At 38.0% G+C, this 24,366-nt stretch overlaps 1 protein-coding gene across 1 annotated transcript in view; it reads right to left on the bottom strand.

Moving 5' to 3' along the window:
* NKAIN2 (sodium/potassium transporting ATPase interacting 2) overlaps nucleotides 1–22,767 on the bottom strand; it is a 1,347,683-nt gene extending 1,324,916 nt beyond the window's left edge. The window contains exon 1 of the mRNA XM_036768989.1: nucleotides 22,546–22,767. Coding sequence (XP_036624884.1) covers nucleotides 22,546–22,599 — 54 coding nt within the window. The 5' untranslated portion in view covers nucleotides 22,600–22,767. The remainder of the gene's footprint in view (nucleotides 1–22,545) is intronic.
* Nucleotides 22,768–24,366: the final 1,599 nt, after the last annotated feature.

A 24,366-nucleotide genomic window follows, 5' to 3' on the forward strand; every position in this document is an offset into this window, starting at 1 on the left:
AAAATCTCTGAAATGTATCAAAGATATAGTTGACCTAACAATGAGGGGTATTTTTTTAAAAAAGGACTTTTCAAATATGCCTAGGTTCAATGTTACTGCTAGATTATTACCTACTCAGCGCCTCCTTTCTCTATCACTAACATGTCCCTCTAACCTGCTTCCTTAATACATTTTATCCACCAATTTAAGTTTGAATGGAAACCTACCCCATTCTCCCTTATTTCCTATACTCACATCAATATCCAGCTTAGTACTCCCTGCCCTTTCAAGTGTTTGCCAGGAATTTCTGTTGTGCCTATGGAACCTCATATTCCAGTAATTCTTTCATGTTTACGTAAGATCTACTTTCACCTCCTTGCCTACACTGAAAGTTGTCTTTCCTGTGATTATACTACTTCCTTCATAACCCTCTTAGTCATTCAAAATGACTAGATTCAGAGCTTAAGCAAACATTAAAATTTTGTAGTATAATCATTGCAAATTAGAACCAGAGTACTTAAATGGCCAAAATTTGAACTCTACTCTTCTGAATGTCAATATAGTGAACTTTCCATTTTTCTTCCCTGTTTTCCTTTCTTTTTTCCTTCCTTCCTTTCTTTCCTTCTTCCTTTCTTTTCTTTTTTCTTTCCACTTTCCCTTCCTTCCTTTTTTTCTTCCACCTGCCCTCCCTTTTTTCCTTTCTTCTTTCCTTCCCTCCTTCTTTCCTTCTGTCCTTCCTTCTTTCTTTCCTTTATTCCTTCCTTCCTCCCTCCTTCTCCTCTTTCCTTCTACAAATAAGTGAATTCCTACTCTATGGAAGACATTGTGTTATATACTACACCTTTTTCTACGTTCTTTTCCAAATCATAGGGTAAGGAGAAAGGGGTTTATTCATTCCTTACTTACATTATCATTTATAAATATTTATTCCAACCCTATTACTAAACAACCTTTATGTTTACGTACATACCATCATCCTAGAATCCTTCATTCCTTTATCTTTACCATGTGCATCTTGTGAAATCATTAACACTAAACTCCTCCCTCCCTCACACACACTGTCCATTTTCTATAAATACATTCCTGCGTATTGTAGTCTAGGCCTCTTTCATAACTACTCCGGTGTTTCAGATTCAGAATTTGAAAGAAATCATAACCCTTGTAAGTCATCCAATAAATGACAAAAGGAGGTTTACTTAGCCATGGTAGGAAAAAGAGATTCGGCAAGGATATAGTATTGATTTGCTTGGTTCAATTTTTCAAAGCCTGAGGGGGGCTCCTGATGCCTTCTCAGCTAGCTTTTCTAATTGGTTCACCAGGAAGCTACATGAATGATTCAAGTCATAGTCTCCTGGGTCACTTAAGTCTCAAGGACAACAATTTTTAAGAAAATACGAGCCTAGTCTACATGGGTGAAGTCTTACAAAATTATTCTCAGCATACTTTACTTCTGCATTGCCGGAGAAACAAAACAACAAAAACAACTGTGAATTTGATCCATTACAAATATATGTCATATAACCTCAACTGGACCCTCACTCTACTTGGCAACATATTCATCATTGTGAACTTTCTCTCCCATCCTCACATGGATAATCTCTTTCACCCCCAAATCAACAGTTTCCAAATTTCAAAAGTAGTATGCCAATATTTTTACCCTAATTTTCGTAGGTAAAGAAGTCCACATTGATACACTCTCTTACTGTGTTCACTCTTCTTGACTGAAAAAATAGCCTATTAACTCTTTATAGAGGTTAGGGGAAAACACAACTCTCAGGAGCAAAGGGAGAGGGATTAATCATTAACATCTCTTGAGAAAGGGAAAGGGAATGTTCCTGAATCCTGTCTCACAAAGGGATAGCAGCTGTGTTGAGTAGCAGTTCCCACAAAGAATGGGTGGGGAACCTGTTGTCTCAAGTCCACATGTGGCCCTCAGTGTCCCCAAGGGTCCCCAAGTGGGGCCCTTTGAGTGAATCCAAACTTCACAAAACAAATCCCCTTGGTAAAAGGATTTGTTCTATAAAACTTGGACTTAGTTAAAAGGCCACACTCAAGGGCCTAGAAGGCCACATGTGGTCTCAAGGCCACAGGTTTCCCACCCCTGGAATAGGGAGTAGGGACTTGGTAGCAATGTGCCCCCGTGCATGTGTCCCTGAGAATCAACCTATTTATTCTTTTCCACATATGCATTAACATAATTCAGAACTGATGACCTCAACTTCTACTTTACCGAAAAGACTGATGTCATCTGACCCAACTCTAACCCCTGTGCAAATGACTCCAGTATCTATGTTGCCAGCTCTAACTGCTCTTCTGAGATCCTCCATTGCAAATAGCCTGGTAGACATCACCACCTAGATATCTTGCCAGAACCGCACATTCAATGACAAATACAAAATCATATTACTACCCACAACATTTTTTCACTTCAATCCAATATGTATATCATCCCTAGAATACTCCTCCAACAACATAGCTTTGATTATGTCATTCTCCTCTCAAGATGTCTTTTATGATTCCCTATTTTCTTACGGAAAAAGCCTAAATCCCTTAGGCTATTATTCAAGGATATCCATGATCTGGCTCCAAACTACCTTTCTGGTCCTATCTTTAATCACTTGCTGTATGACTACCCTACCAAACTGCCATTCCTCAAACACAAACCATGTGTTTTTGTTTTTGTTTGCTTACAATTTTCTTTGACTCAGGCTGAAATGCCCCCATCCATTTATTTTCAATAAACAACTGTTGAACTGATTTTAATTGAAAGTGTTTATGATCAAAGGGTCTAAAAGAATCAGAAGACAGAAGAAGCATATAGAGACAGGTGGAGAAATGAACTAAAATAGAAACAGTGAAGGAATTCATTGAATTATTTATACTTTGATCAAATAGAGCCCCATGAGTTTCTAAGCACTATTAAGACATCTGCATTCAAAGTAACTAGATAGCTCTGGAGTAAATTCAAACTGAGCTAAAATTTTATTTTAAAAAGGACCAGAATAACACATTTTGAATAAATAGTCATGACATTTGCCCATGATATCTTAGCAACACTTATTTCTCCTCAACACCGATCTTATCTACAGCAGGTGTGACTTTCATCAAAAGATTAAACAGAGGACAGTAATCATTTTGAACTATTTAATGCCCATACAATCTTAAAATTTAATTTTTCAGGAGTATGTGGCAATTTATGGCCAACTCTTTGGTCATTAACACTACTATAATGTATACCAATTTACAAAAATATAGCTACTCAGTCATCTTTTCAGTTATATTTTTAGATGCTAATTTCCAAGGGAATAGGAACTGGATATGTTTAACTCGATTTGTTCAACACTGAGCAGTGTTGCGCATGTAAAGACACTTAATAAACACACTGTGACAATGCTGATTCAGTCATTATTAAATTTCCTCTTACTAAAAAATCCTTATGATTCATTGCATCCTAAAATGATCCCTTAACAAGTTATTCTGTTCTGTATTTTGCTTCCAGTTTAGGTGAAAGAGGTACTTTTTCTCCTGTTTCTTTTGCTGGTTCATAGAGTACTCAAGCACAATTATTGTCAGACAGTTGTTTGTTTTGTTTTATCTGTTTTACCAGACTTTCTGTTTCAGTGGCATAGGGAGCTTCTGGTGAGTCACTTTCTCTACCAAATTAAAATGGCACCAGCTATACAACTGTTAGTCCCAGGGAATGGCCTGTGTCACTGAGAAGTTCAATGATTTGCTTAGGGTCAGTGTGACCAGAATACAGGTCTGAATCCAAAGCCAGCTTTCTATCCACAGTACAAGCTCAGAAAATGCCTGATGATTTATTAGCAGTTGAGCAACAAAACCATTCAATAAAGAAAACTTCCTTAGTTCTCTTTAAAATATCCAAGGGGATTCCCATGACTAAAAAATATTTTAGTGTCTCAAGATTATTTTTCAATCAAAACACCCACTCACTTCTTGAAATATAGATTCCATGACTGTGGTTCAAGTTCTTGTTTAATTTTGTCTTCAATGACTCAGCGACAAAGTATAACACATGGTAAGTGTCTCTGTTACTATGGAAAGTTCAGTGAGTTTGTTTAGGACAATATGTACCTTCAGGCTGCAAGCACACAACAAAGCTGGTTTTACATGCGGCAATTGTATTAAAATATCTTTGGCCTGCATTCCTACTTCTCTGACTCAAAGCCAGGTAATGAGGTAAGTGACTCAATTTAGGAGACAAATTAGCTTTTCAGGTCATGGATGTAGTAGTTAGTGACCTCTAATGGTAATGTTAAAAAAACGTAACTCTAGTAACTTAATAACCTTAATAGCTCAAGGTGCAGTTAATGAAATAAGAGGTTCGGCATTAAGTATTTATTATAAATGATACAGGTGTGGCAAAAGCAAGTCTACCACCTCTTAGTTCCTAATGAAAGTCAAAAGGACATCCTTAGATCATGGCAGAGAGTGAGACAGAGACAGAAAGAAACAGAAAAGAGAGAGAGAGAGAGAGAGAGAGAGAGAGAGAGAGAGAGAGAGAGAGATGAAAAAGCTAAAAGGTTGAGATAAAAAGGTTCATACATACAAAGTACAAGCTACTTGTATTCTCCTTCCATGATTTTGATGGCAGTTTGTCATTATAACTAAAAGGAAGTAAAATATACACTTTCAAATGATTTGAAAGAGTTAGGGGATCTCTCTAAGCATCTGTCAGGTAATGGCTTATATGTAGTAAAAAACCTGGATTCAGATAAACATTTTTTTTCCTCGAGAAATCTCCTTGCCACCCATCCACTTTCACAAGATTTCATCGCAAAAATGGTGATCAAACCACATCTTTTTTTTAATAATCAGAATAGCATTTGCTTGTTTCTCAATCTTTTATATACTATAAACCAAGAGTTTCTCCCTGCAGAGAAGGAAAAAAAAAAGAGTCTATATTGGAAAGGGGAGAAAGGAAGAAGAGTCTACCATCAGCTTTACGTAAAACAGCACGTTCATATCTACTATTTAAAAAAAAACAACTGTGATTTTGCTGCCCTCCTCTTGGAATATGAAATGATGCTTCATTCAAAGTAGGACAACTTTCACTAGGCTGTATTAATTCCTGCTGCTAAGGATAATAAATGCTCACACCTAGGAAGAACACCCAATAGTTTAACAAACCACAAGTTACATCTTCATTATCAGTTTGGCATGCTATATTTAAAAAGCATATATAGTGCTCAATCCTGCCAGTTTATGTGGAGGGAGGGCAGTGGTGGTTTCCAAGCCCTCATAAAAACTTTCCTCAATATAGCAGAGCTTAATGAGGGCCTGAGAAACCTGAGAAGATAATCTTCATAGATCCTTTGCAGTCCTGATAACAGCAATCAACAATATTTCTATCAACCAAAACTGGAAGCAAGGGCTTAGATGCAGGACTATGAACTGAAGCCCTTGTAGAATTGCCCTCCATAGCTGGTGGGGCAGCAGTAGCAGTAGAGTCGCAGACTACAGAAATGCCCTTATTTTGATCTTCTGTAAAACCAGGATGATAATACTCCTACTTACCTCAAAAAGATTTTAGAAGGGAAGGGGTTAGCAGTCAGAGGGATTGGGAAAGACTTTCTGGAGAGTGTGGGATTTGAACTGAGTCTTGAAGGAAACTCGGCAAACAGAGAGGTAGGAGGCATGATATCTTTTCTAAAGTTCCTCTCTTACCCAATTTTTAGTTCTATACATAATCCGCATTCGATGAATACAGAATGTTGTTGCATCTCCTGTGCAACAACAACCAGTTGTTGGCTGGTGGTGGGTCTCCTCTCTGACTGTGAAGTTGAGAAATTATCCCAAAAGATCTGTTCCAAGGTACTTCCTTTCCACCAAGGAAGACAGTAATAGCTTCTTAAAGATGCTCATCTTTTTTTTATAATCTAAAAGAGACTAAAGATAACATTCTTAGAAGTTCCTACCTATACCTTTCCTACAGCTATAAATCCTCTTTAATGGCAAAGAGTAGTGACACTCCTCCACACACAGCAGATTCATTTCATATTAAATCCCTATCACTAATAATTTTAGATATTTTACCTAGATCATCTGACTATATTTACGGTCTTCGACAGTTTGTTGATTTAACATAAAGTCTTCTGTTTTCTGTTTCCGACTTATCAATGGCCATAGAGATCCACACAAAGAGTTTTGTTCAATCAGAGGAAGGCATGCATAGTTGCTACTTTTGAAAAAAAAAATTATGTTACTAAGGCTCATTTGTTCTCATAAGAATATAGCATTGTTCAGTTTTAAAATATGTCACTGTTTTATAATTTATGCATTGATTAGAAAACAAAAGTATAAAAACCCTTTCTGTATATAATGTTTATCAACCTAATAGCTCATATAAATGTAAAAGTTTATTATGCATATACTCCATAAGTGAATCTGACCTTAGCTACAGATACACATGTTGGACTTTTTAGGAGTTCCTTTTAAAAGAACTGCTTCAGATGCTCTTCTGACATGTTCGACCTCACTTCTGAGCTCCAAGCCCACATTTCCATCTGTAAGACATCACCATCTGGATGTGCACAGGCCCTTCAAACTCACTGTACCCCAAACTTTTCCTATAAGCCAAATTCTCCTTCTGACATTACTACTTACATTATAAATGCCAATCAATAAACATTTATTAAATGTTTACTTCATGCCAGGCTCTACGCAATTTAATAATTCAACATGTCCAAAACCAAGGTCCTTTCTACATGCATTACTGGCATTCACTCAAATCCCCTCATTTAAAACTTTGTAATTATCTTTAATTCTTCCTTCTCCCTCAGTTTCATATCCAACTGGTTACCAGGCCTTATCGTCTATACTACCATATTGTCTCTCCTATACAATCTCTACTTTCTGTTCCCTTAGGATCTTATCACTACTCATTAAATTATGAGTTTCCTAAAAGAAGTTCTTAAGTCTATTCCCACCACCTGTATCATTACTCTATTGAATGTATATTGTTACAACAATTTGAAGATCTTCCCATCCATTAATAAGCCCATGTGACCTATTTGAGTCACATGGAAGCCTCAGTCAGATGAGCCTGAGTCACATGAGCCTGTGGGGGGAGGAGCTTGCTGAATGGGTGGAACAGGAAGGGGTGGAGCAAGAAGTGTGGAGGTGCAGTTTGTGGGGGGGGGGGGGAGAGAGAGTGAGAGAGAGAGAGAGGGAGACAGAGACAGAGACAGAGAGAGACAGAGAGACAGAGAGGAGGCAGTCAGAGTTGCAGCAGCAGCCAGCATGAGTGAGAGCCAGGGAGTGATTTTGCTTGAGGGTGTTCGTTTGTGGGAAGGCTTGGGGATGGAGGTGCCCCCTGCATTGTTAATGTGCACAGATTTCTCTGTTGCTGTGATGGATTTGGCTTTCTGGTGTTGGAATTCAGCTTTCTAATGTTTGAATAAATGTTTTAGTTCTGTCTTCCATGTAGAGAGTCTGTTACATTTTGCGATTCAGAACTGCCCCAGCATATTCATAGCCGCCGTAGGCGCTGTGAATATCGCATTGGCTCTATACCACTTCCCTACCCGTCCTTCATACCACTACTAGATTCATTTTCTTCATATGTCTCTCTGGCCATATTGTGAAATTGAGGGTGTGGTCTTTCCTTAAAAATTTTCAGTGGTGGACTATTTCCTACTGATTAAACATCAAGCTTTTCTGCCTAACATTCGTGGTCCTCTGACACCACCCTATTTTTCCATCCTAGATCACCCTTCTCTCTCACATACCCTATACTGCAGTTGAATTACAGTGTTCTAGCCCTCCAAACATACCCTGTTCCTTCCCAAATCTTTGACTCTGCCCAAGATACTTATGCCGGGGATGCTCTCCCTTATCTGCTTTACATGTTCAATTTCTAACCATATTTAAAGCCTAATTAAATGTCACAATCTCCAAGAAGCCTTTCTTGGACCCCCTACAGTCACTGATGACACATTATCCCCCAGACCATACATTGGTTTTAATCCAATTCAATAAACAAATCAATTTGTTATTACATTTTGATATGCCTCAGGAATCTACAAAAATAATGTGCTATATATATTTTAATCTGAATTTTTAAAATTCTTACTTTAATGACTATCCTGATCAAATGTGTGAGCTAAAGTTATGCAAGCCAAATACTGTTCCAAATGATTTTTTTTTCTTAATTTTATAATCTTTGCTTACATAGCCTTTAGAAAATGGAGAGAGGAATAGGGAAAAACATTGAAATTGCTTCAATGATCTTTTAGAAGCTTGCATGCTGAGATATCAATGACAATGTTTTCTTTATTGATTGACACTGTTACTAAGAGCAGAACACTTGCCCACACCCAAACTTCTGAGGATACAATATACAGAGAAAAGAAAGAGCTTTAAAAGCAGGGTGATTGGATTAGTGCTATCCATTCAAAAACAGGACAATCTTCCTTAATGTTCTCTCCAGTTCTAAGTTCATCCCCCAATATTGTATGGTCTTACCAGGTCAATGTTAGCTTGAAATGTGCAAGCTGGAATTTTGCCTCTAATTCTCCCTGAGGAAGAACATAGGAGACACAAGGTAGCTCAGGAGGTAGCATTTTTGTCCAATTCTCTAATATTCAACTTCTGTCTAAACAACATAAGGAAAATTTAAACTTGCTCAGTCTCTTCCAGTCACACTAGAAGACAAAGTAGACCAGGAGTTCTTAACCTAGGCTTTATGATATGAACTCGTATAGTTGATAGATAGATAGATAGATAGATAACTGTATTTCAATATAACTGATTTCCTTTGTAGTCATATGAGTCTTTTTTAAAGAATTTTAAAATGTTATCCTAAGAAGAGATCATCAGATTGACAAAACATCCATGACTCACAAAAAGTTAAGAACCCCTATCTCTAGATCATCTCTTTCTACTGTGGGAATAGATGGGTGGCTTTGGCACTAGTTAGAGGTCTAAAAGAGGGGAAAAATAAATCATCTTGGACAGGACATCCATCACTAAAATTGTATAGTGTCTCTGGGATATACCATGACAAAGTCTGTTGTCATTATAGCCCAGGGGCTAAAGGGAGTGAGCACAGGTTATTCCAAGCCTGCTGACTTCCACATGGTTTTTGGTCTATATCTCTTACATAATAGCATCCATAAAAACTAAAATTCTGAAGTGATAGAAGGAGAAATTTGGCAGAAGTGGAAAATACCACCAGCATAAGGGCATGAGAAAATAGGAAGTGGTTCATTATGTAGAAGGTGTAACACTAATATTATGTGATTATAATGACCAATCTTGGACAGAAAGAAGAGCTGAAAAAAATGCCTCCTGCCTTTCATGGTAGAGATAGGGTGGGGAGGGGGTGGGATGTTGAGGGTGTAGAATGTTGCCTGTGCAACTGTCTGATTTGGTGGATGTGTTGATTTTGCTGAAATGTTTTTAAATTATTTTTTGTTGTTGTTGTTAAAAGAGAAGGCTTGCTTGGAGAGTTGAAGAGGACTATACTGGGAAATGAATGTGATTTAAAAACAAAAGACATCAATAAAACTTAAAAGAGAAAAAGATGACTCTACAACTTAAATATGCCCTTTATTAAAACCAATTCTTCCAGAACCAGCAATACATGAGCCATCTTGTAGTAGAAGGAGCTATGAAGAAGGGCAGTATGGTTCATGATAAGATGCTCTGCACAGTGACACTAGATATATTGGCCTCTATGATAAATTCCTTATGAGAGAATAATTAGGCAAAGATGGAGGCCTGAACTCATTAAATGCCCAAGAGAATGTCCTCAAATGTTCCAAAAAGTCTTCAGAAGGGCTGTCAGAGCAACTGAAGCATCAGTAGTTATATCAACAATCCGGCTAGCAGCTGCTGTGAGGGTTTAAAGCCAACAACAACCAGCTCACATAACACTGCAAGTCCAGGTCCTTTTCATCTGCTTTATTAAGGAAAGGGGTTAACAATCTTACTTTAATCCAGCATACAGATATTATTTACTTAGTTCAGGGGAAAAAAAAACCAGCATCCTTAATCACAGACCAAATACAATTCGTAGTTATCAATATCTGGGTGTACAGCCGGGGAGCTCATTATAACGGCTGGCCCAGAGTCCTGTGCCACTCCTGCTGTGGCTCAGAGCTCCGAGAGAGAATGCTAACCTCTGCGCTTATATATCCTGTTTAGGGCTGTGACCTCACCCTGGCTGGGTGTGGAGAAGTTCCCCACACCCAATATCACATCAGATGGCTCCCAATTGTCTCAGTGCTGAGAAATACAAAAACATCCCACTTTATCTGCACCATTCAAACAAAGGCCAGAATCATTAAAGGTCAACAGCAAAAAGGCCCACCTTAATTACTATTACAGTAGTAGCCCTCCATTCACGTGCAAACGTTCTATGATGCAATTCTTTTTATCTTTCCTTCCTGGACCTTCTTAGGTCTCTCTCCATTTTGTCTTTTCTTCCTTTCCTCTTGCCCTGCTATTTTAATTATCATGTTTGAGGGCTTGAATATTTTGTCAGATTGCCTAGTCTAGTGACAGTTTAAACTGAGAAGAAATTCTGATGGATAATTCAATTTTATCTTCTGAGAATGTCTTAATTTTAGAGAGGCGACTAAGTTAAAAAAAGTATACTACCCATTTATGGATGCTATTTTCAGCTATTTCTCCATGCTTATGATGCTTGTTATGCTAGGCATTTTCTCCAAATTCTCTGCACATGTAACTTAGTTCTGGGTTATTTAGAAAGAATTTCTTTCTCTTTAGGAAATTGGTCAATAATATTTAATTCAACAAACATTGTGTACCTGGTACAATGCCTGGTACCCTAGGCATTGGGGATGTAAAGACAATACCAAAAAGTGGTACTTGCCTCAGGGAGATTATTTTTATGGGGGGGCGGGGATGGACCCAATATATACATACATATATGTGTGTGTATGTATGTGTATATATATATATATGTATACATGTATATATGTACATATATATGTGTACATATGTGTGTGTGTATAAGTAATAACAAGTGATTTCAGAAAGGAGGAAATGATAATAACTTCAGAGAATAGCAAAAGGTTTGAGCTGTACTTTGAAGCAGTCCAGTGATTCTGTGAGAAGAAAATACATGTCTGATATTCAGGGGTATGTAGGTGTGTAGCAGTTTGGTTTGGCAAATACCCTGATAGAGCTGAAAGACTGGCATGTCCTCATGTTCAGGGAGTGCTGCTGAAATTCAAAATGCATTTGCATAAAGGAGGAGTAGTTTGGAGCTTAATCCAGTAGTAAAATTCTGCTGCCCAATTATTAAAAGTCCCTAAGAATTCGGAGTGGATGTGGGAAGGAGACTTTCTCATAGAAGTAGTTGGATAACCCTTCCAAAGGACGATGACTAATTTTTACAATGTTGATTAAAGGATAAAAATGTTTCAAGTTAGGTCCATTAGTCAAATGATGAAGCAATATCCTCAGACCCCCTCAGTTTCAATACCAGTTTTTGATCAGTAGTTCGGATTGTCAGCACCTAGCTCAAAGCTTGGATCAAAAAACACACTCAGTATGTACTTCTAACTGACTGAGAAGTGGTTAGAAGTTTAGAGTGGGAGATGGGATAGCTGATAGTAGAAGCAGTTTTTTTGTTTGTTTGTTTTTTAAAGCAGAAGGCCTAAGTCTAATCTATGCTGTGGCACTTTCCCCAATGACTTCTTACTTTTCTCTTCTGCCCTCCTTTTTTGCATTAGTTCAATACTTTAAGGACCAGTTTGGAGGCTATTTTCATTTCCATTTCTTTAGCTTCTAGGTAGGACTGAAACTACAATTTGAATTAGGCAAACTCATTTACTAAGAAAGCTTTTCCTTGCACTCATTTCAAGGAGCAACTGTTATCGGGGCAAATACAAAAATACAACAACAACAAAACCCTACAACACCAACAGCAACAAAAACAGAACAATTATCAGTGAATTTGAGGAAGCTAAGAAACCCTTTTATTTTTACCAGACAGGTTATGGAGGCTCTCCCCACCCAATTACCCAGATAATGGCCTCGATTCTGCTTCACTTTGCCTGAATAAACACACAGTCCCCTTTACACTTTAAATAAATGTCTTCCCATTTAAATATATCAGGCTCCAACCAAAAAGCCTAGCTTTCACAATATATGCTTACCTAAAATGTTGTAGGGCAAAACACCTGTCAGTTCACTCTTGTGCCTATAACCAGAGTCTCAGGGCCTGGTAATAGACTTAAGTCTATTGATTAGTAGAAGTATGTCAATTAAGTACATATTCAGAGATCCTTATTTGTTGTAAGGATGTCAGGAAGGTGATGACTTGCAAATGAGTTGAATTTAAGTGAGGCAAGGCTGTGCAAAGTCTTCAGTCTCATTCTCTCCTCCAGAGTTACAGGAATCCGGTGGCAAGACATAGGTCAGTATTACTGGCACCGGCCCTGGATGCAATGGGAGACCTTGACCTTTTTACACTAACATCTTTCCCTGATCTCAGTTTGTCTGAGGCAACACCTATTCAGTAATTAAAGGCTAGGTAAGAACTGAGACAAAAGATGTCCTAGTTTGACTTCACAAAAAGAATCAATCTGGGAAACCCTCCGAGTGTGGCATATTTATAGAGAATGTTAGTGTACTTTAGAAAGCATCTAATCTAATCCTACATTTTTACTATACAGATGAGGAAACTGAGACCTACTTGTCCAAAGTTACTTTGCTAATGAATGGCATATCAAAGCCGAGAACAAGTTTCTGGGACTGGATGGTGAGGGTAGTAGAGAATATGCCATACTATGAATCGAAACGTTGTTTAGCCCAAAGAACAGAGGACATTGATAGGGACTGGGGGAGCAGTGGAGGACTCACAACATCTACCTTTACATATGTGAAGAGCTGTTCTATCTAATGGGGATACAAGTTGTTCCTCTTGGCCTTGAATTAGAAACAGTGGGTGGAAGTTGCAGAGAGGCAGACTTAGGCTTGATTTAAGGCTAAACTGCCTAGCAATTAGAGCTATCTAAAATTGGAATGGACTGCTTCAGCAGGGAGTGATGAGTAGACATCTTCAAAAAGTATCGTTATAACTCCTGGGTAGGCTATGTCATAGGAAGAATTCTTATCCAGAAATGGGTTAAATGGATGTTCTCTGACCATTCCTTCAAACTCTGAGATTCTAGGATTCTGTGAAATCTCAGCCCAGTACTCTTGCCCCTAAGTCCCACCTCTTCATGTTATAATTAAGGGGCCTTCTTGCCTTCAGGAATACACTTTTGCATTAAATGAAGTGATTTTGATCCTCTGCTTCACAAATAAGAGAACTATTATCACCTTATCCAAAAGGGCACATCTCCCCAGCTGGTGGTAACATACTCTGCAGAAGACCAATGAATAGAGGACTTTTTTCCCCCTAGACACAGTCAGAGGAACCATAGGAAACTACTGTCAACTCTCATGAATGGCAACTAGAGTGAAATTGTAGCAGTTACCTACTCTACAGGGTTTTCCCTTTCGCCAGTCACCTATCAGTAATGCAGGACAATACAATCTGAAATTAGGATTGAATATAAGAGAGAGACCTTCTCCCTCTATTACTTTGGGGATTGGGGGAGAAGAAGACAACCCACTTGCCATCCAAGGAAAAAGGGTTAAAATTTTGGTTATAGAACTAATTTTTAAAGATTATACTTTATTCTCAGCTACCTCCCAACCCAATTGCATTTAACTGATATTTAGTTATGACAGTATGGATATACTTATTGAATAGGGCCCAGACTAGGGAGAAAAGTAGCAAAAACAAAAACAAAAATCAAACAATCTAACAAAAAATCCACGTATTGAGTCTTCATCATAATTGCCTCCAAAAACAACTGCAACTTGAAAGTAAGGGGCATATGTATTCTTTCCTTTAAGTCATCTCCTGTTTTATTCATTTAAAATTTGTGTACCTCCATGATTGTCAGACATTTAGAAGCCCTTTGTTAAAAGTCAATGCTACCAATTGAAATTCAGCAAGGATGACAAGGGGCCAGAAACCCCTCTCCAGATTTTGTTTCCACTGGCAACTCCAAAAGCAATCAGATATGTGTCTCTTGCCTGCAATCAATCCAGGACACCCCCTCTCAACCTAGAAAACCATGTGATGATCATTTGTGGATAAAAGAAAGTCAGATAGATTTGTTTTAGTGTTAAACATTTTATCTTTGTCTAGTCCTATGGTTTTATTAGGATAGGAACTTCTCATAAGAAAACTTCTTGTACCAAAGGAGATCTACAATCCTTTGGCAACATATTGTTTGTGGGAGTTACCTGGGGCACCGAGAGATTAATTGTCTTGCCAGGTAAATTGACACAGTCAGTTTGAGTCAGAGGTAGATCAGGAGGTGCAAACAAGTTCACTTATCCATCATGCTATGCTTGCTGCCTCTCACAATTAAACTAAAGCCAACATACAATCTTGGTTTTATTGAAGGCTCCTAGACACTTAAGAAAACTTTAGGGGCATCTTTGACTCTTCCTTCTCACCTATCACATCTAATCACATGCCAAATCTTATCCAACCTTGTCAATTTCTCTAGCATGATATCCTCTTTTCCTCCCACTATAACCACCCAAGTTTGAGTTTAAACCCTTATAATTGCTTGCCTAGACAATTTTAAGGGCCTCCTAAATGATCTTGCTTCCAAACTCTACTCCCTCCAATCCATCCTTCAAATCATATTGTCCCAAATTATCTTCTTAATTCACTACTGATATCACTCCTTTGTTCAAAAAATCTGTGGGCTCTCCTCTGACAACCCAGTTATTGCATTCAAGTTCACTCACAATAAGGTTCCAACCTTTTGTCCAGCCTTCTCTCACACATTATCCCACCCCCTTTATAAAACTCTCTACATAAGAGTCAACTAGACCACTTTGTAATAATGTTCACATCCTGACCTCTTCATCCCTCAAGCATATCAGCCCTTACCTGGAATATTTGCCTTCCCCACTTCTACTCTACATTTTGTGAAGTCTGAACCAATCTGGTGGACATGAGTTCTTTCCCTTCAGATTATTCATAGCACTTTGTCAAAACTCCTTTTATCACATCCTACCTTGCATTACACAATTGCATGTGCATGTCTTACTCCTCCATGGAAATGATAAATTCTCGTAAGGGCAGGGCTTATACATAATGCTATATCTCAATCCCAATAGCTACTAGACTGATTTGTTCAATGTAGTACTTTCTTTATTCACCTCTGTTGAATTCAATGGAAAAAAATGCAAAAGCATAAAATCAGGCAGGCACAAAAATACTTTAAAAGAGGTCGCTAAGTGGCAAAGTGGTTAGACCACTGGTCTACCGAACAGGAAGACCTGGGTTCAAATTTAGTCTAATACATTTACTAGCTGTGTCACCCTGGGAAAGTCATGTAAAAGCTGTCTGCTTCAGGTTCCTCATCTGTGAAATAGGGATAATAATAGCACCTACTTCCCGGGGCTATGGTGAATTTAAAATGATAGAATATTTTAAAGCATTTTGTGAAACTTAAAAGCATTATATAAAATAGCTAGCATTTATACAGAGCTTTACTAGCTTTATACAGAAAGCTACATAAATGCTATTATTATAGCAAAACAGCATTTTTTTAAAACACATCAACAAAAATCTTTTTTGCATGTAATACATAAACAAATTTACTGAAAGTTTCAGGAAATGTCCATAAAAATTAAATGTAACGTAAGATCCATATATAAGTATAAAACTTATAACTTACTTGTTGCTCATAGAATACTTTATTATTTTGATAACAAACTACTCTCACTCAAAGGTGGAAGAAAACAACCTCCATGATTTAAATTAGATAAAACTTGAGATAATCTCATGTATTCTTTAGACCTAATGCTCTTCTTGTGGGTGACCTATAAGAAAAGGAAAATATTTCATTTAGGAGGGAACACGGGTCCTTTTTAATTAAAAAAACCCTGTTATATCTCAATATGCTTTTTATTTATATGTATATATATATATATATATATATATACCCTCTTATATCTCACTATGCTTTCTATTTATGTATATATATATACGCATACACATATACATAAAGACTATAAATACATAAAGACCAATTATTGTTTATTTAAATAGATATAAAGATGGATGAGATATAGAGACACAGAGACAGAGACAGAGTTATAAATGGAGACAGCATGCTGAAATATTAAAGGAATATATATTGAGAGGAAATACAACATTTGCAGGAAGCCCAGTTGTCAAATTACAGTACATCATAAAACATCTTACAGCCAGTCAAGAGAAAAAAGTTGATACAATATTTTTTATTCCCTTTGAAATTAACAGAACATATTTCAACTATTTCTTTTGATTGGCAAGAAAAAATATTTTTAACCACTCTTATAGAACTGATTTCTATCAAAAGCACTTGTTTTAATCTTACTTAAGATAAAAACTATATTTATTATAGAAAAGCTTTCTGATCAGCTATACACAACTAACCCACATGTCTAATTTTACTGAATATCACAATAAGGAAAAAACAAATGTAATAACTTAGCAATACAAAGAAGAAAAAGGTATTAGAGAGAAGGAAGTAGTCACTGCATTAGACAATGCAAATTTAGATGCAAAATTTCTCTTCTAAATTTTGAAAAATCTGTAGACACATGCAAGTTAACATGTTAATTCTATTAATATTAGATTCACAAATTGCTTAAGGGGATAATATTTGATTGCTTGAAAATTGCACTTTCATTATATCTAAGTACATAGCTCAATTTATACTTTGAAATTTCAGTTGTAAATAAAAATAGCTACAATAATCTATAGTTATAAAGCAGTTTTCATTAGAACAACTACAAAGTAGGCATTATTATCTTTCTTCTATACATGAGGCTTGGAGAGGTTAAATTACTTGCCCAAGGTAACATATAATTTAAATATTCTGTTGGAAATAGGTAACTATGCACATATTAGCACCCTATTCTTTCAGTTTTTTTCTTACAGCACAGAAAAAGATCAAAGCCAAGCCAAAAACAAAAACAAAAAAACCAACTTCTTATTGCAACTAGCCATCATTATTATTCATGGTTCTAATATATGTTCGATTTTTTTGGTACAAATTTTTCCATTATTACTATTCACAATAATCTTATTAGATAGGTAACAACAATATTTTATCCCCTTATTTTCCAAACAAGAAACTGAGAATATGAGAGATTGAGTGTCTTAGCCGTGGTTACAACAGCTATTAAGTGTTATATTGGGGATCTGAAACCAGATCTTGTCATTCCAAGAGTCCTTTCTACCACATCTGTCTATTTCTCCTTTCAACTTCAGTAAAGCCATAACTTAAGTAGAATTTCAAGCTAAGGCTAACTGTAACCCAAAGATTACACAATTGTAATACATCCCTTTATACTCCAATCAATGCTCATAAACATAACTGATCGTTCAATAAAGCCTATGTCACAGTTTTAAATGCTTTTCTGAGAATGTCCAGGAAGTAAATGCATACAGGTGGTACTCTACAACCTTGGGTAAATAGAAAAGAAAGAACTGTTGGTGGATGTACAAATAAGAAATTCATTTGGTCAGTAGAAGGCAATAACTCAAAGTTTAAACTTGTACTTGATGCTTATCTCTCTCTCTGAAAAATGGGTTGGAGCAAACTGATATTGAATCTTTAAAAGAAAAGAACTACAAAACTGCTAGACAAACATAAAAAAGTAACACAAAATTAAGATAATCAACAAGCAACTCATTTATATGTAGCGCTTTAAGAATAGTAAAGTACGTTATCCACAACAATTATGAGATGTATAGTGCAATTATGAACTCTGTTTTAGAGATGAGGAAATCAGGGCTTTGAGGGGCCAAATGACTTGGTCATAATCACACAGCTGGGAAGAATCCTAGGTGTATCTGAACTAGATCTACTAAACAGAAAGAAGAGCAAGGTGTAACTAACGTTAGTATAGTGCTTTCAAGCTTGCAAAGCACTTTACAAGATCCTCACAAGAACCCTGTGATGTAAGTGCTATTATTATCCCAATTTTATAGGTGAGGAAACTCAGGTTGAAAGACGTTCAGTGATTTGCCCAGGGTCACACAGTTAGGAAGTGTCTGACGTAAGATTTGAACTGAAGTCTTTTTGACTCAGAATCAAGCCTACTGTCCACCACTACTTCACCTAGCTTCCTCAGATTTTGATCCACCATGCCACCTCATGGTTCTTTATGTTAGCCCAATCTTTTTACAAGTATAGTGCATTCATTTATGTTTTTTTGCTATTCCTTGAATATTTTGTCTTTGAGTTAACATTTATAGCACTACATTATCATGGTTGTTGCATTTTATGCATGTGATAACTGAAAAAACATAATGTACACAGAACAAATATGTCAGGGAAGGTACATAATTATCATTTTTAGAAAGACATCTATGCTTTAGGTGAATAACTTGCAAACCTGCCAAAACTTACTTAGGAAATATATATATATATATATATATATATATATATATATATATATATATATATATATATATATATATATATATATATATATATTCTTTCTATATTTTCAAGGAATTTAACTTGAAAGCCTTATTTTCAAAGCAGCAGTTAAATGTCACACAATTAAGAACACTGCATTATATCAGCAGAAGCACCAAGGAAATATTGCATAATTATAATAAATCTGTGTTGTTGTTTTCCAGTCTGTCCATATAGTCATGGCCTACTTCTTCTACAAATGTGTGTACCTCTAGAAGTGCTTAGTAATTGTGCAGTGGATGGCAACTGATGATTCTTAATTAAGTTTCAAATGTGCTTCCTCACACAGCTGCACACACATGTGCATGGAGCTAATCGTTAGTTGCACCTGCTCCAAGTTAGGAATATTTCATAGTGCACATGGCAAGAATGGCATTTTCAAGTGTTAATTTGTTGAATGTAAATCAATATATTTTTTCAATACTTGATGGCACATGCTTCTTGATAATTGCCACTTACATACACCAAATTTGAAATATAAAAGTTGACTGGTTTGAGTTGCTGACCTGAAATAGCAGTGACTTTTTAGATACCAAAAAAATACTGGAAAAACTCCTCTTCCATCTTTATCACCTCTACCCCATCCCACATATAATTTAACTTGGAAATATAGGAAGGATTTTTCAAAATTTATACAAGAAAAGTGTTTCCTTCTAATCAGACACTAAACATTCTAGCAAAACATTTTTTTTTCTCTTAAAGCCCTAAAAAACAAAATTGAAAAGAATAAAAGCAGTTTCTGCTGCTAAGTCCACTACAACAAATGCAATGATGATTTTCTGTCTCTATCTGAAATCTTCAGTTATAGAGCATTAAGGGCAGAAATGATAAAAAGAAATTACCTTCTTGAGATTATGAGCTTAAACTCTTGATTCTGCAAATGCAGCAAACCTGGTTCCAAAGATCACATCTGTTTCCTTAAGAATCACCCAAAAATCTGAAGTTAGCCCAGCCACACAGCTGCAGAGATTTTAATTTGTGATGAAGAAGAACATTTCCTTTTACTTGAAATGAAAGTTCTTCACAATCTCTCTGGAATGAATTTCTCAGTACCAACTGTATTCCCCTTTTTTGGGGGAGGGGGGCATGATGTTGGCAATTATCAAACACTGTTAAACAGGATAGCCATATAACTCAATTAAGAGTGAAGCTGAGGAATCATGCTATAAACATTTAATACTTTTGTGTCAAAATAACCTTGATCCAATAGCACCAGGGATGATATATACTTCTATGTGAAACCAAAAGTACTTTATTTCTTCCTCAAGAAGAATAAATGAACTAAACATACTTTTTCTCAAGTTCAGATAATGTACAAATTATGAAGCTTTCAGAAGATGATGCTTGCCTGATTTGGAATTTTGATTCTCCAAAATTCAATGAAATAAAAAGGCAAACTAAGCCCCTCTTGAGTACTAAAAATGTAACCATTTGGCAAAAGCTATATGACAATAGACCATCTTGAGCACTTGAGGAGTAAATCCACAAACCTGCATGAACTTTGGTGTCAATCAAAAGTACACAGGGATAACACTCATTCTGAAAACTTAGTTTACAATATTCCCTTCTCTTAATTTAACATCACAGAGGTACCCAAAGTAACCTACAAAAACAAAAGAAACATATCAATGTATTCTTTTTATTAACCTAAAGAAACATATAAATATCCTTTTTATTAACCTATGTGCTTCTGCCACTTTTAATATTTTAAATGAAGGTATCTATCAAAAGTTTATAATATTTTTAAAAGCAATTGTGATCAAGAATTAGATAAATTTGGGTCATTTTAAAGTGTATCATTATCTCACCCTATCAGACCAATTGGCTTTTCTTCATCCTTTGTTTTTGTTCTGCATCTGCATTAACATGGCTGCTAATTATATTAGTCTGGTGGCACATAAAGTCTGGATGGGAAACTCACATGATTCTAAGTGAAAGTATCCTTTGACACCCAAATACATGTTTCATGCAATTGACTACTCTTATTTTAAAGAGCCCTGTAGCTTATTATGAAACTGAGTTGTGATTTCTATTTTCTATTTCACAAGCAATATGACAGCTCAGCCATCCATGCACACACAAATACACACACAAAGAAGCTTTTAGCCTTGTGTTTCTATGCATATTTAATTCCACTATTTTTTAAAATCACTCTATAATCAATTTGAAAGTTTGAGATTTCTTTTTATTCAGCATATTACATATAGTTTGCAATTACATATAGCCAACTTCCATCAGAGCCCTACTAAGTTAAATGTTTGAAAGTTAAATCACCATTAAACAAAATTCTGCATAAATGTTCCTAACCACCCACTCATTCTCACAGTTCCATCCTTTTTTTTTTTTTACACAATGAGTTGGCAAATGTGTTGCTTTTCTTAACAGTCCCTCCAAATGAGAATGTTTGAAGATTCTCCTTATCTTCTACCACTTCTATACAATTTAGGTAGTTCAAAGACATTCTTTTGCACAGATAATGTAAACTTTCTCATTTCTTTTTTTGTCTCTGTCAGTGTGAATAGGAAGTATTTGATATGAAACTCTGATAAAACCAGGCTCAAAGAAATAAATATGTTTAAACATTACTTAAAAGGGGGGTTACACTCTTAAAATTTTATATAAAGTTCTTCTCACTTGCTTTAAAGACCAACTATAAAAATGAGTATTTACAAGATTAAAAATATTCCTGAACGCATATCACCAAGGGGAGAGTTTACTGGGGTGGGGAATGACAAAACTACAACAAACCCGGAGCATTTATACAAAAAAGAAAGATTCAGCCAAGGATGAGAATGAAATATTTGTATTTGGTGACAACAGATATACAATAAAATACACTTAAGGTATTTTGGTGTCACTTCTACTAGTAAATTTTTTCCTGTATGGTTTGCTTTGCTGATTTAGCTCTCAGAAATCTGTTTCCTTCCTGGATTTTCTTTAGCACCTGCATTCATGAAACAACTACTGAGAATGCTGATAGCCACTCATATCAAGTTATGCTTTCCAACCAAAGATATTTGTCAGATTGGGAAAAAAAGACCATCAAATAGTACATGCTAACTTGCTGCTTCTTTCCCACAATAAATTAACTACTTAAAGCCTATATTATTTTCTCTAAATTTCTTCTCCCTCCTCAAATCTCTTTTCCCCTCCCTCTACACATTTATATTAGGGAACTGGAAGTTAAAGATGTGACATTTTCCATTGTCAGGTACTTGCCTCTGTACAATTTCATAAGATTCTTCACAAAGTCCATAATCCAACATCTTTGGTGGACAGAAAACTATCTAAAGCAGGAACCATTATTAAGACAATATAAGATAATACTTTCCCCAAAAATGTTTTTGGGCAAGACCAAATTTAGAGTGCTACTGCTTCAGTACATGGCAAATGTTTTTGTTGAGTTCCTCTCTTCTTTTAAGAATTTCTTAAAATTTACTATGCATACTTTTAAAATAAAATGCAGTTCATTGGATGGCTGTCAATACACAATTTGTCCCACATAGGTGCATGTTTGCAATGTTTTACTTCTATAATCCTTAAGGTTAGCATATAGATATATCTAACTATATGAAAGAAATTTCAAAAGAAAAAGTCAAGATTTCCACATTTCATTGGTTTAACACTTAGACAACAAACTGGTTGTGCCTGGCATTACTGTTCTATATTTATACTAACAAAAACATGTAAGCCATAAATGAATAAGCACGAAATATCAGTTTGCTTAAAGAAATGAAAGCCAACAAGTTTAACCCATACCTTTCAAAATGGAATTCAGAGGGGTGTAAGGAATGGGTGGAGTAGGTAAGAGAGTGACTGTTGGGGGGTGGTCTACCACTCCTGTACAACACAGCAAATCTACCTGAAATAATTTCAGATATAGGCAATATTTTTCCACCTTTCCTTTTTTTTCTCTCTTTCTTTCATTCTGATCAACAGTAGACCTTTCATTGTACTCCCCTGTCTACTATCACCGAGGCACATTAGAGAACAAGAGGACCCAAGTGTCACTTACCAGTTGCATGCCACAGATAAAGATAAGCGTGCACCTGCCACTGCAATAACCCATGGTTTCCAAGACCCCTGCCACAGCCAGACTGTCCCACGTCGGCCACCGTCGAGCCCCCACTTTATCCAATCAGATCGCGGGGAAGGACAGGCAAACCTGCGGAGGGCTCAGGGGCTCCTGTCTGCTGCTGCCAGCGTCCTGGGAAGTGACAGGCATTAGGACCTGCTGGAGCGGCTCTGTGTCAGCAGCAGCAGCGGCAGCGGCAGCGGCAGCAGCGGCAGCAACAGTAGTAGCAGCAGTAACAACAGCGGCGGCGGCAGCAGCAGCCGCTCCAGCAACACATACCTTCACTCCCTTAGTGCAAACAGCGCTCCTCCGGCTGCGCCTGCGGGGGAAATGCGCCAGGTGCCCGGAGCAGGAGCAGCAGCAGCAGCAGCAGCCTCCGCGCAGCACTGAGGAACCCACAGTCATCTGGGCTCCAAAGTTTCACCCCCTCCCTCCCTCCTCCTCCTGGCCCCACACCCACTCAAAGTGTCAGCGCTGCCGCCTGGGCTCCCTCTCCAAACACCTCGCGGGGCTGCAGAGTCAGAGCCCGGCGGGTGCAGCGCGCGGGGCGCTCTGGAGGCGGGGGGACGCACGGGATGATGCCTGCCCAGCACTGCCACTCTCCAAGGTGGTGATGCTGCGAAGCTGCCTGCAGGAGGTGCGGGGTGGCGGTGGGGAAGAGGAGGAAGAGGATCCTGGAGAAGGAGGAGGGAGAGGGCGCCGAGGGCGGAGGCGTCCGGGCTCCTGTGTCCCGGGCGGGCGTCAGCAGCTGATGCTAACACAGTGATGCTCCTTCCAGCTCAGGCTTCCCACCGCTCCCCCCCACCCCCCGCCTCCCAGTACCGCCCCCCCCCTTTCCTTCCACCACCCGCCCTCAGATGTGTTAATCCCCAGCTGACAACAAATCCCTTAACCCACCCGGTGCCTTGCCACCCCTCGATATTTCCCCCTCCCCTCTTCAAAGGCGTCAACTTCTCTGGGCTGGTGCTGTGCTGCTGCTGCTGCTGCTGCTGCTGCTCCTGCTATTGCTGCGGGTGCTGCGGGTGCCAGTCACAATGCAGGGGGGGAAAGGGAGGAGATGGAGGCGACGAAGGTGCTGTTGCTGGTGCTGGCGTCGGCAGCAGCAGCAGCAGGGAAAAAGGAACCCAGGAAGCATGTCAGTCTGTCCGTGTGCAGGCTCTGACTGTCTTGGTCCCGCTCCCGCAGCCCAGCCTGGAGCACAACACGCGCGTGGCTTGTGTGTCTATGTCCTCCAGAGTGGGGTGGCTAGAAGGGATGGTGAGGGAAGCTAGGCAAAGAGGGATGGATGGGTGGAGAGAAGGGTGCCGCACCAGCATCCCAACTGCTCAAGCACATGCAAAACTGGTCCTCTCTGGTGCAACCACCGGCCTGAGAAGGTGGAGAAAGAGAAGCAGCAAGCCACCGTCAGTATTGCTGCCCCAGCTCTGCTCCTGTGGTGCTGACTCCATTCCTTTTCGTGAGTGGGGGACGGAAGTAACAGGAGTAGGAACCACTCCTGGGGTGGGTTGCAGGTAAGAGTCAAAGAGGATTGGGGGTAGGGGGAACAGACTACTTTTTTTTTTCTTGGAGTGGGTAGAGTTAACTGCTGCTTTTTGAAACACGCTTCTGTTGTCACTTTTCTTTATTTTCAATGAGCCAGGAGTTGGCACTAAAAAGCTGCAGCCTCACAAAACTGCCCTGATAAGAGTCTGGGTGTCTGTTCACATTGTCAAGTACGGAGACTGCCCCTAGAACTGGACTTGGTGCCAAAAGGCGCTCCAG

This window comes from Trichosurus vulpecula, chromosome 7 (assembly GCF_011100635.1).
Source record: "Trichosurus vulpecula isolate mTriVul1 chromosome 7, mTriVul1.pri, whole genome shotgun sequence".
Lineage (NCBI taxonomy): Eukaryota > Metazoa > Chordata > Mammalia > Diprotodontia > Phalangeridae > Trichosurus > Trichosurus vulpecula.